Source organism: Mus caroli, unplaced genomic scaffold (genome assembly GCF_978045245.1).
Source record: "Mus caroli unplaced genomic scaffold, Mus_caroli_1 scaffold_4, whole genome shotgun sequence".
In the NCBI taxonomy this organism is placed as follows: domain Eukaryota; kingdom Metazoa; phylum Chordata; class Mammalia; order Rodentia; family Muridae; genus Mus; species Mus caroli.
The window spans coordinates 142,659,917-142,672,818 of record NW_028227259.1 but is presented as its reverse complement, the minus strand read 5'-3'; the positions used below and the strand labels follow the sequence as shown (position 1 = coordinate 142,672,818).

Below are 12,902 nucleotides of genomic sequence, written 5' to 3'. Positions count from 1 at the left end.
TGTGTAGCCAGTCTGTTAGTCTATGTCTTTTTATTGGGGAGTTGAGTCCATCGATATTAAGAGATATTAAGGAAAAGTAATTGTTGTTTCCTTTTATTATTGTTGTTAGAGTTGGCATTCTGTTCTTTTGGCTGTCTTCTTTTTGGTTTGTTGAGGGATTACTTTCTTGCTTTTTCTAGGGCGTGACTTCAGTCCTTGTATTGGTTTTTTTCTGTTGTTATCCTTTGAAGAGCTGGATTCATGGAAAGACAATGTGTGAATTTGGTTTTGTCATGAAATACTTTGGTTTCTCCATCTATGGTAATTGAAAGTTTGGCTGGGTATAGTAGCCTGGGCTGGCATTTGTGTTCTCTTAGTGTCTGTATAACATCTGGCCAGGCTCTTCTGGCTTTCATAGTCTCTGGTGAAAAGTCTGGTGTAATTCTGATAGGCCTGCCTTTATATGTTACTTGACCTTTCTCCCTTACTGTTTTTAATATTCTCTCTTTATTTAGTGCATTTGTTGTTCTGATTATTATGTGTCGGGAGGAATTTCTTTTCTGGTCCAGTCTATTTGGAGTTCTGTAGGCTTCTTGTATGTTCATGGGTATGCCATTCTTTAGGTTTGGGAAGTTTTCTTCTATAATTTTGTTGAAGGTATTTGCTGGCCCTTTAATTTGAAAATCATCATCCTCATCAACTCCTATTATCCGTAGGTTTGGTCTTCTCTGTGTCCTGTATTTCCTGGATGTTTTGAGTTAGGTCTTTTTGAGTTTTGTATTTTCTTTGATTGTTGTGCAGATGTTCTCTATGGAATCTTCTGCACCTGAGATTCTCTCTTCCATCTCTTGTATTCTGTTGCTGATGCTCACATCTATGATTCCAGATTTCTTTCCTAGGGTTTCTATCTCCAGTGTTGCCTCACTTTGGGTTTTCTTTATTGTGTCTACTTCCCCTTTTATGTCTTGGATGGTTTTATTCAATTCCATCACCTGTTTGGTCGTGTTTTCCTGCAATTCTTTAAGGAATTTTTGTGTTTCCTCTTTAAGGTCTTCTACCTGTTTAGCTGTTTTCTTTTGTATTTCTTTAAGTGAGTTATTAAAGTCCTTCTTGATGTCCTCTACCATCATCATGAGATATGCTTTTAAATCCAGGTCTTGCTTTTCGAGTGTGTTGTGGTTCCCAGGACTAGGTGGGGTGGGTGTGCTGCATTCTGATGATGGTGAGTGGTCTTGATTTCTGTTAGTAGGATTCTTACGTTTGCCTTTCGCCATCTGGTAATCTCTGAAGCTAATTGTTATAGTTGTCTCTGGTTAGAGCTTGTTCCTCAGGTGACTCTGTTAGCCTCTATCAGCAGACCTGGGAGACTAGCTCTCTCATTAGTTTCAGTGGTCAGAGTATTCTCTGCAGGCAAGCTCTCTTCTTGCAGGGAAGGTGCCCGGATATCTGGTGTTCAAACCTGCCTCCTGGCAGAAGTTGTGTTCCACTCACCAGAGGTCTTAAGATCCGGTGGAGGGTCCTGTGAGGACCTTGGGGGTGTCCGAGAACTCCACACTCAAGGAATCCCAGTGCTAGAGTGGACCGGAAGGGACTTGTCCCCCTGATCAGGCCAGGTTATCTGTTTCCCTAGTTAATGCAGTCTCAGGTCCAGCGCGATTAGATTGGAGCAGATGCTGTGTTCCAATCACCAGAGGTCTTAGGATCCCGTGGGGAATCCTGTGTGGGTCCTTGCGGGTGTCCAGAGACTCCGCGGGCAAGGCACCCCGGTGCTGGAGTGGACCAGAAGGCCAATAGTAATATTAAACTTAATAGGTTTTACACATTATGGGTTCTCATTAGAAAGTCTTGAAATATAATTTTTAAAAGAGAATTTTAACACTGCATCACATTTCCTTGGTCTGCATTTATGGCCTCTCTATAAAAAGTTATGATGGCCTTGATAGTTGACTTAAGTTGAACAAGATTGATATAATATGACACTCATTATTATTGAAAAGAAAACCAGTATAAAGAGAAACTGATGATATTGCGCCTAATCAGAAGTTTACCTGCATATCACAAATACTCAGTTCACCATGCATTTCAATGGCCTTTTACCTGGCCAAAATATTTTGAATGTAACATATCAGTGGTAAATTCACTCATTAATCTGTGTTGCACGTGGAGTTTCTAACAACTTGAAAGTACTGTATATATTGACATGAAAGTTAATTTCAGATCTCAAATTATCAAATATCTGTTTTGTTTTTCCCAGGCACCTGCCACTTATAATGACCTGGAAAAGATAGAATATCTGGACATGGTGATCAATGAAACTCTGAGATTATATCCAATTGGTGCCAGAATTTCCAGACTTAGTAAGAAAGATGCTGAAATCAGTGGTGTGTTCATTCCCCAAAATACAGAAGTAGCTGTACCTATCTTTCTTCTTCACCGAGATCCAAAGTACTGGCCAGAGCCTGAGAAATTTTGCCCTGAAAGGTATGAGGACTCTGTGAATAGGAACATACTCAGAATCATAATTCTCTATGCACATTAAGATATCTCTGACAGTAATCACACAGATATGTTTATATTATCTTAAATGTGTGTTTGAATTTAGAATGTTCTTACTACAAAGATATAATTAATATTTTTTAAAGATACAAGGATTTTAGCTGAACAAAAAGATGGCATTTCTAAATTGTGTAATTTTGTTTTAGAGTCTTAAAACATCAATAGAAATTACTTTAATACAGTGATATCATTGTACCTATTTCTCAGTATGGGTAGATATTTAAAAATTAGAAAAAACACTGTTTCTCCAGTTTTTATAAATTCTGGATAGTTTCAGCCTTTAATCCCAGCACGTGGGAGGCAGAGGCAGGCGGATTTCTGAGTTCGAGGGCAACCTGGTCTACAAAGTCAGTTCCAGGACAGTAAAGGCTATACAGAGAAACCCTGTCTCAAAAAAAATTCTGGTTAGTTTCTGTAATTTATAAACACTATTTTTTGAAGGATGTTTGTGTTATGTGTGCATGTAAGTGTGTTAGTGTATGTCAGAGAGAGCAAACACAATTATAATGACTAGGAAATTAATGCTTTAATAAAGTTGTTATCTTTACGTTTCTTTGAAGTTGTCCTTAATGGTAGTAGAATTCTCCAGACACATGCCCAAATACAGGAATCATTTATCAAATATAGGAATCCATTGAATTACTCATTTGTGCATTTAGAAGTTGCAGAAAGTCAGTCTCCCTGAGGATGAATGTGAATATATCTGCTCTTAGTGTTGTGTCTCTCTCCTTCATGAAGATTGCTCCTTCACACACATTCAGTGGATGATTCCTCCAAAGCCAAGTAATCTATTTCCTAAAAAGTTGATATGCTTATTATTTTTTTAAAGATTTTATTTAGTATGTACATAGTGTTCTGCTTGCGTGTCAGAAGGAGATGCCATGGTCCTGAACCATCATGTGGTTGCTGAGAACTGAACTTGGCACCTTTGGAAAGACCAGTCAGTGCTCTCAACCTCAGAGCCATTCTCACTATCCTTCTTGAATATGGGCCAGCGTCATCTGTAAAAAGAAAGTCATGAGAAGCCTGTATGAATTGTATAAAGCATGGAAATGGTTGATAGGTTGACATTTTTGTCCCACTAGTAAAAATATAGTATAATAATTTTTCTTAACTTTTAAAATTTTATAATTTTAATTTAGGTATAATATTTGTTCTTACCCTTTCTCCACCCAAAAGTTACAGTACATCTCTACCCATACTTTTTCATGTTCAAGGCCTTTTTGCATAAATTGCTATTTTTGTCTATAGGTGTATAGCTATGTATAGATATATATATATATATATACATATGTGTGTGTGTATATATATATATGTATATATACATATGTGTGTGTGTGTGTATATATATATATATATATATATATATGTAACCTGCTCAGTCCATACTATGCTACTTATGTGAAAAAGATATTTTGAAGATATTAGTAGTTGAATCAGGAGGTAAATAATTTAGACATATACTGTACTGTCATCTTATAAAGTTTTGATGCCTAAGACCTTGTATTCTTAGTTGTGTCTCTGTCTAGAGCAGTTTACATACACTACTCATTAGAGGAATAAAAGAGAGTTGACTGACTCCTGTTTCCTGTGTAGGTGGCTTCTATGTGACTTCTATATACCCAGCAATCCAACCAACTGTAGCTTAGTGACTTCAAACAGATGTCATTTACTGTACAAGTTGATGTGACTTGAACCCAATATTATGTGCGCAGTGAACATCAGTGACCACTAGTTCAACAAGTGAAGAATGCAAAAGTTAAAAATGGTTATAATCCAACATATAATATAAAAAGTCTACAGAAGAGCTCTAGTGTTTCTCATGTTCCTATGTAATCTTCCCTAATGAGATGCACCAAATTCAACTTGCACATACATTCCAACACAAACTTCATCTGATGCCAATGCTGTTCTGTAAAATATTACTAAAGAATTAATTCACAATCATCCCTGATATTTAAAAACTCCCATGGAAGAGATGGCTATTAGGCTGCCAGAACATTTCCAGAATCAGCATTCTTTATTTATATAATCACATGAGAAATTTAATTTCTTAACTTCCTGTTTTCTCTTCTTTATTCTTTAGTCCTTTTTTTACAGTCCAGTCTTTAGCCCATTCCTGGTCTGCCCCTCGACTGCACCCCATCCCATACTTCCTCACTCCATCTCCAAGATGATGTCCCCACCCCATCCAATTCCACCATGCCAGTCTTGCCTACTCCCTGGGACCTCAAGTCTCTCGAAGGTTAGGTGCATATCCTGTCACAGAATGCCAGATCAAGCAGTCTTCTGATGTATATGTGTCAGGGGCTGGTGTATGCTGCCTGGTTGGTGGCTCAGTGTCTGAGAGATCTTGGGAGTCCAGGTCAGTTGAGACTGCTGATTTTAATTGGACATAAGACTTGACCTTTAGTAATTTTTATCAGAATTAAAAAGGTAGACACAAAAGTCAGTGATAAGAGAATAGGAAAGCAGCATGTTGCCAGTCCAGTTTCACTTTTTCCCTCTTGAATTCCAGACACCAGATGTGCACAAGGATGGAATGAAGGGAACAAAGCTTATCTGGATAGGTGTGTCAGAAGGAATCTGGTCCAGCTGTTAGTACAGGGGAAAACAGCTCTCTTTATTTGGGGGGTAACAAGGGCCATATAAACCTTGGGTACTATGTAGGGGTTTTCAGGGTGAGTATACATTATTGACTATAGCTGAGATGCTGGGAATGCTTCATTTGCATGAAGAGAAATTCCAGATGACTACTGGACATGTCCTTTTGGGAAGGAAAGAAGTTAAATTTGGAATTTGGACAACAGGCTGTGTGACTACCCAAAGGTTGTGAATGTGGAGAACACAAGACTATGTGCACTAGAGCCTGCATGCCCAGAAACAGGGATAGAGCAATCCTTACACCTGCCTGTCTCAAGATGAGCTTGTCAGGGTTCTGACATGCCCCAACTTCACCCTTGCTCTAGGCCAGTTCCCCCATTCACAGGGCTCACTTAACCCATAGTGTATGTCATTGCAAGCTACTTCACTTGATGACTCTTCACTTGCAGGAGGGAGAGAAAAATAAAATAATTTCTCAAAGGATCTTATTGAGGTATAAATAGTCCTGAAAGGAAAAGGATAATGAAGAAGCAGCAGATTAGGATGAGTACAATAAAACAATGATAAGATGGGAAGAAAAGAGGTGAGAAGACAAGAGGATGGAATAGAAACAGTTCATTCATGACATATCTTCTCATTCATCCCCAGTGAGTGAATCCCCAACTCAGACCTTAGGAAAGGTTCTCCCTCTTTTACATTTACTTTGTAATGTGTAGATACAGGGAACTTAGACTTCTTTAGTATTTTAAAGACTTTAAATGTTTGACACATTTGATTTCAAAGAGCATCCACCACACGTCATCTTAATACTGGGAGCTTCCTTATTGTAAAGTTGTATAAAGAATCTTTAACTTCTGTATCTCATAATAACTGAACAACACCACGGTTAGAATAGTGAATAAAATGAATTCCTGTGTATGATTCTCTCTAAGAGCTATAAGTGAAACCTGCAAATATGCCAATCTTGTGTATTTCTTGTTTCATTTTTTTTTGTTCTTGTTCAATTGTGACACCAGGTTCAGCAAGGAGAATAAAGACAGAATCAATCCTTATGTATACATGCCTTTTGGAAATGGTCCTAGAAACTGCCTTGGCATGAGGTTTGCTCTCATTACCATGAAGCTTGCTGTTGTCAAAATCTTCCAAAACTTTTCTGTGCAGCCCTGTGAGGAAACAGAGGTAAGGCAGAATATATTCTTTTTTGGATTAGTTTTGTTTTTTATTCAGATTCATTTTCATAAACTTGGGGATATATATATTCTATCTACATATATATCAAATATACTCTTTTATCTTTAATTCGAGTTTTCTCTGTCAAAGATCTATTTAAAGTCATGTTTGAGCTCTAGGGCCCTTCATTTTTGGAGCTGTTAGTCTGGGTCTAAGTGTAAGTGGTGAAATCAGGTTGAGTTAATGGAAATATCCCTTATATGGTTATATATAATATCATTGAAGGTAGGTGTTTTTCCCTTGTTACAAGTATATATATATTATACTGTAATTGGCTTTGTTAGAACACTTTCTTACTTATGTAAACCATATATGGCACCAATTTTTTTCTGTTCTTCTTTCATAAAATATATCTCATCCATAGCCTCCCCTCCCTCCTCTCCTTCCAGTCCACTGTCCTGCTTCCCCTCTCTACCAGATCCACTACTGCTCCATTTTTCTTCAAAAAAGCGTATAACTCCCAATGACAGCCACAAAACACAGCATAACACAATGCAATAGACTATACATAAACACTCCTTTATAAGGTAACTCAGTAGGAGGAAATTAATCCCACAGGAAGGTAAAAGACTCAGAAACACGCCCACTCCTATTGTTAGGAGTCACACAAAACCCCCAACCTACACACACATGGCATGTATGTAGAGGGCCTAGCAAAGACCCATGCATGCTGCATGATTGCCACTTCAGTCTCTGTGAGCTCCTATGAGCTCTGCTTTGTTCTGTGGGCTATGTTCTCTGGATATTATTGACCCCTATGGCTCCTACAATAATGTAACATATTTTTAAAGTGTGTTTCAGGTTAACTGTATATGAAAGTCTATATGTGTATCTGCCTTGTTGTTCCTGAAAGACACTGTCTCCTTGAAGTCAGTCATCTGGTCTTACAAATCCTCAACCCCATTCTGTGTAAACTTTTAAAGCAAGTTGTCACGTTTAGAAACATGCTTGAAACATCTGCTCAGAAAAACTTAAGAATATATTGCCACTAACTTAACTGAAGAAATGATACCCAGCAAGTTTAATTTCATGTGTGCTAAATACGATGCAAAAGTCAGAGCGTATTCATTATAGAAAATATTATAATGTGTTTGTTTTCCCTTTGAAGACTTCAGGGCAGTTATCTTCCTGCTCTTTACATGAACACAGATGAGTTGCTTTAGTTGGAGCACAGACAAGTTTTGGGCATCTCATAATCTCTGACAAACTCTAACTACGTACATGATAACCTTACTCAAACTACAAAACAAGTTTTGGCCAATTTTTTTCTGATTATATAGAAATGTTACTCTGGTTTAGGACCCTCTCTCACATAAACCAACAAAAATATCGTTTTAAAATTAATCAAAATTACTACAAATTTTTTAGCACCATCTTGCAATTTCAAAATAGATGCAGGGGACTAATGTCTTAATAGTTCCCAAAGTCCACCCTGTATTGTGAACCCATTTATATCAGATTGGAAGGTAAATCATACTGTCAGAGTATGACAGCAGTACTCTCTATGTACAAACCCTACTCACGGCTGTCTTTCCAGGTTTACTAAATGAAAATTAACTTTATATCATATTTTTTAAATGTGCCCTCAAATATAACTTACCAAGTCCAAACTTCTACTTTTCATTTACAATTTTATCAATTAAGAAGATATCCCACTACAATTTTGTTCTAAGTCTATTATAGAATAGGTCCTCAATATATATGTTAAAGTATAAATAGACTGAATCATATTTTCATATTCTATATAAGCAATTCAAGATGTTCAGTATTAAAGTGATATTTTATCACTTATATAGATTTTAAAAACCAAAATAAAACAAAGCGGGAAGCAGTCTGTTTGATTCCCAATGGTTTGAAACATACTATGTTGTTGCGGCCGGCCAGCAGCTCGCAACGAGAACGGTTCGACTGAGATGGCCACTCGAGCTGAAAAGAGAGGAACTAGATGGGGCGAAAGAAGAAATGGAGCCAGGTCTCTGATCAAAGCTCAATTTTACTTGTTCAGAACACAGTTATAAAGAAAGGGGGAGGGGACCCGATTCCCGCCAAATAACTCGGGGTCCGGTAGCAGGGTAAACACGTGTGTGGTTCCAAACAGCAAAGCTGCAAGGTCCAGCAGTGGGCGTGGCAGAACGAATGAGCAGGAAACTCCACCCCTGAGCAAGCAGGTTCCAGGCTGGAGGTGGGGAGACTACATCTCCTCCCATTTGTTAACAAAATTTTTTTTTAAAAAAAGGGAAGGGCTAGCCTAAGGCAAAAAATTTATTTATGCTCAATAGTTCTGCCTGAATTCTTAGGGCTAAAGAGAAAACCTGGTTCCGTGGGATACCCTAACTTTTCTTATGGTAAACTGTATCTGGCTAAGACTGTCCTTTCTATCCTAGTGAACAACAGAAAGGCCCTGAGCTGTAGGCTCTGACTTTATAATGCTAATTAGTGCTGAATAGGTAACTTCCTGGTTGCATTTTATGTAGGGCGTTGGAACCCTGGCTAAGTTTGACTGAACAAATTTGAAATACACTTTATTAAGAATAACACTGAGTTGATATTCCTCCGCATTTTTGGATGACAGGCGGGAAACAGGGAGAAGGGGTATGACCAGCTCTGTAGTACAAGGCCAATTGGCTTTTTTATTTGGGTGGGAGGCAGTGAAGGGCTTGCCCTTCCAACAGTACGGTCTCCAACCTCTCTCCCCCCTAGTAATTAAGTTTAAAAAGGCAACGCTTAACTGAGGTGATCAAATGATTTTCTCATCCGTAGATGAGTGGGCTTTTAACCTTGGCTTGGGTGGACATTGACCCGATTCCTCTCGTGGGTGCAATCACGACCCACACCTGTGGCTCTTGGTATCTTTAGGGGAGGAGGAGGCAGAGCCTTAGATATTTTTTGTTTTTTAGCTGGAATCAGATACCAACCTCTATTTTAAATCAGGTATGTCGCACAGGGAACTCAGAAACGGTCAAGCTGGGCCTTCCCCTGCAGTAATTTTCTGCACCAAGCGATACCCATACTGTATTCATATGATCACGAACCAGTATGCACAATTCTGAGTACTGTGCAGCTCCTAAAGGAGAATTGTCAACCTCAGATTTAGCAATGCCTAGTCAAGAATTATGTCATTAGTAACACCACGAATTGTGGCTAATATAGGAACTACACTATGTTCCTCACTAAGCCTTCAATTTGTATTTCTCCTCCCTCTTACATCTGAATATTAGGGTCACAGCCATGCAACAACAGAGGAAGAAGCCATTATTGTTCTTAATGTATTAGTTAAAAAACTGTGAAATTTGATAATTCATTTAACTTACCAATGTGTTTATTCAATTATTTCAGATTCCTTTGAAATTAAGTAAGAAACTGATTCTTTCTCCAGAAAAACCCATTGTTCTGAAAGCTACATCAAGAGATGGAGCCATAAATGAAGGCTGATTTTGTTCTCGAGTTCTGATATATCCTTTAATGGATGCACTATAAATACCTGAGATTTTAATTTACCCTAGAAGAAAATCTAGATGACTATAAATTTAATCTGCTGCACTTTGGAAGTTGAATATTTAGAGTATTTAATTATTTTTTATTGTCTTGGTAGAGTATTGATTATTATGTGTGAAAGGAAAATTATTGTTCAGTAATGTATATGTTCTTTCATATTAAAAGTCCATTTTCCCAGAGATAGCAAAATATGTTTCATTTCTATGCTGATTAAAGTTTTCTCATTAATATTGTCAATGTTTCTTCATTGAAGAATCTTTAACGTCCCATTTTGGCTGAGCATTCTACTGACAACTACTTTGACTAGTTGTTACTTGTTTTCAAAGATTTACATACTATGGTTGGGGGAGTTGAGTTTTCTTGTTCCTGTTTGGGGTCTAGAACTTGCTATATAACTCACTTTGTTTGAAACATGGAATCCTCCCAAGTGTGCATATTGATTTCTTGGATTACAGCCATGTAGCATCACACACAAAATGCATTATTATTCTCTTTCATTTTTATTCAATCTACATCATGATCACTGCCCTATTCCTATCCCCTTCCCTAATCCCTCGCCATTCCCCTTCTTCAGTCCCATCCCCGGGGTATTCCCTTACCAAGGAACATTAAATCTCTGCAGGGCTAGGGCTGGGTGTATCCCTAAATAAACATATTTAGGGATAGCCTCTGCTCTAGTTGTTCGAGACCTACATGCAGACTGAGCTGCATATTTGTTATATATGTGAATGGGGGTCTAGTCCTGCCTGTGTACAGTCTTGTTTGTAGTTCAGTCTCTGAGAGTCCCCAAGGGTTCAGGTTAGTTGGCCACGTTGTTCTTTCTATAGAGTTGCTATACCCCACAGACACCTCAATTCTCAACCACCCCCTAACTCTTCCATATGGGTTCCCAAACTCTATCAAATGCTTGGCTATGGATCTCTGGATCTGTCTGAGTAGGCTGAATAGAAGTGCATCTATGAGAACAGCCATGGCAGGCTCCTGTCTAAAAACATAACGAGTATCATTAATACTGTCAGGGATTGCACATGGGATGGGCCTTTAGTTGGGCCCACTATTGCTTGTCCATTCATTCAGTCTCTGATCCATCCCCCATTCTTGCTTTTTTTTTTTTTTTTTTGTAGGCAGAATAAATTTAGGGTCAAATTTTTGTGGATAGGCTATTGTCCCTATTGCTCTATTGGTGTTCCTACCTGGCTATAAGAGATGGCCTCTTCAGGTTCTATATCCCCAACTCTTTGAGTCACAACTAAGGACACTCTCATTGATTCACAAGTACATAGGGACACAGGTAGAAAAGTTTCTTTGGACCAGGTTTTGGAACAAGTAAAACACAACAACCATGTAAGGTGTTAGGGTACATAGAGCCTGCAGCCTCCACCATAGGCAGGAGTTGAGGAGGTTGGCAGGCATTAGTTGATAAGGTTAGGGTAGGAGATTCTTTGCCCAGACATTGTGTTATCTGGGTATTTTAAAAATAGTAAAACTGTCAGGTGTTTTCCAGCCACAGGACTAAGCTGGACAGCAGGATAAAGAGAGCAGCTGGGGCTGTTGGGCAAAGGAGCAAGTCTTTTTTTCCTGGTTATAAAGTCTAGGTTGGCATCTGTGTGTTTTTAGGGATTGCTTGCAGTATGTCCAGTCCCTTCTATCTCTTACAGTTTCTAATGGGAAGTTGGTTGTCATTCTGGTAGGACTGTCTTTGCATATTACATGGCCCTTTTCCCTTGTTCCTTTTAATATTTTTTTCTTTACCCTTTAGATTCTGTGTTTTGATTATTATATGGCAGGAGGGGTCTGTTTTCTGTTCCAGTCTAATTGATGCTCTATATCTTCCATGTGTTTATAGACATCTCTTTCTGCAGGTTGGGAAAGTTTATTGCTGTGATTTTATTGAAAATATTTTCTAGACATTGAAGCTGGAACTTTTCAGTTTTCCATTCCTATTATTCTTAGGTTAGGTCTTTTCATGGTACTGTAGATTTTGTGGGTGTTTTGTGTCAGAAAATTTTTAAATGTAACATTTTCTTTGACTGATGTATCAATTTCTTCTATTGTGTCTTCCATGCCTGAGATTCTCTCTTCCAACTCATGTATTCTGTTGATGATGCTTTCATCTGTTGTTCCTGTCCTCGTCCCTGGATTTTTCATCACCAGGATTTCCTTAGTTTGTGTTTCCTTTATTGGTTCTATTTCCATCTTCACGTCTTGCACAGTTTTATTCCCTTCATCTATTTTATTGTATTTTCCTACATATCTTTTGTTGCGGCCCGCCCGCGGTCCACAACACGAACGGTTCAACTGAAAATGGCAGTTCAGGCTGAAAAGAGAGGAAACTAGACGGGGCGGAAGAAAAGAATGGAGCCAGGACAACAAGTTCTGATCTAGGCTCAATTTTACTAATTCCAGACACTCAGTTTATAAAGGAAGGGGGGAGGGAACCCAATTTCCCGCCAAGTAACTCAGGGTCCAGTAGCAGGACGAACACGTGTGTGACTCCAGGCAGCAAAGGCAGGTTCCAGCAGTGGGCGTGGCAGGACGAATGAGCCGGTAGCTCCACCCTTGAGCAGGCAGGTTCCAGGCTGGGGGAAGGGAGGCCACATTTCCCCCCATTAGATAACAAAACAAAAATAAAAAAGGGGGTGGCCTGTGGCAGAAAAATTATCTATGTTCAATAATTCTGCCTGAGTTCCTAGGGCTAAAGAAAAAACTTATTTCCGTGGGATTCCCTAACTTTTCTAATGGTAAACTGTATCTGGCTAAGACTGTCTTTAAAGCACTGACTGAATAGCAGCGCTGGGCTGTAGGCTCTGACTTTATAATGCTAATTAGTGCTGAATAGGTAGCTACCTGTTTACATTTTAAGTAGGATGTTGAAACCCTGGCTGAGTTTAACTAAACGATTTTTGGAATAACACTGAGCTGATAATTATCCACAATTTTGGGTGAAAGGCAGGGGGACAGGGAGAAGGGGTTAAGACTGGCTGGCTCCTAGTACAAGGCCAATTGGCTTTTTTATTTTTTGGGTGGGAGGCAGTGAA

The 12,902-nt window shown here is 38.7% G+C and overlaps 1 protein-coding gene across 1 annotated transcript in view; it reads left to right on the top strand.

The window, feature by feature from the left end:
- Nucleotides 1–9,801, top strand: part of LOC110294097 (cytochrome P450 3A13-like) — a 110,280-nt gene extending 100,479 nt beyond the window's left edge. Inside the window, exons 11-13 of the mRNA XM_085837370.1 lie at nucleotides 2,234–2,460; nucleotides 6,156–6,318; nucleotides 9,706–9,801. Of these exons, the coding sequence (XP_085693496.1) occupies nucleotides 2,234–2,460; nucleotides 6,156–6,318; nucleotides 9,706–9,801 (486 nt within the window). The remainder of the gene's footprint in view (nucleotides 1–2,233; nucleotides 2,461–6,155; nucleotides 6,319–9,705) is intronic.
- The last annotated feature ends 3,101 nt before the right edge of the window (nucleotides 9,802–12,902 follow it).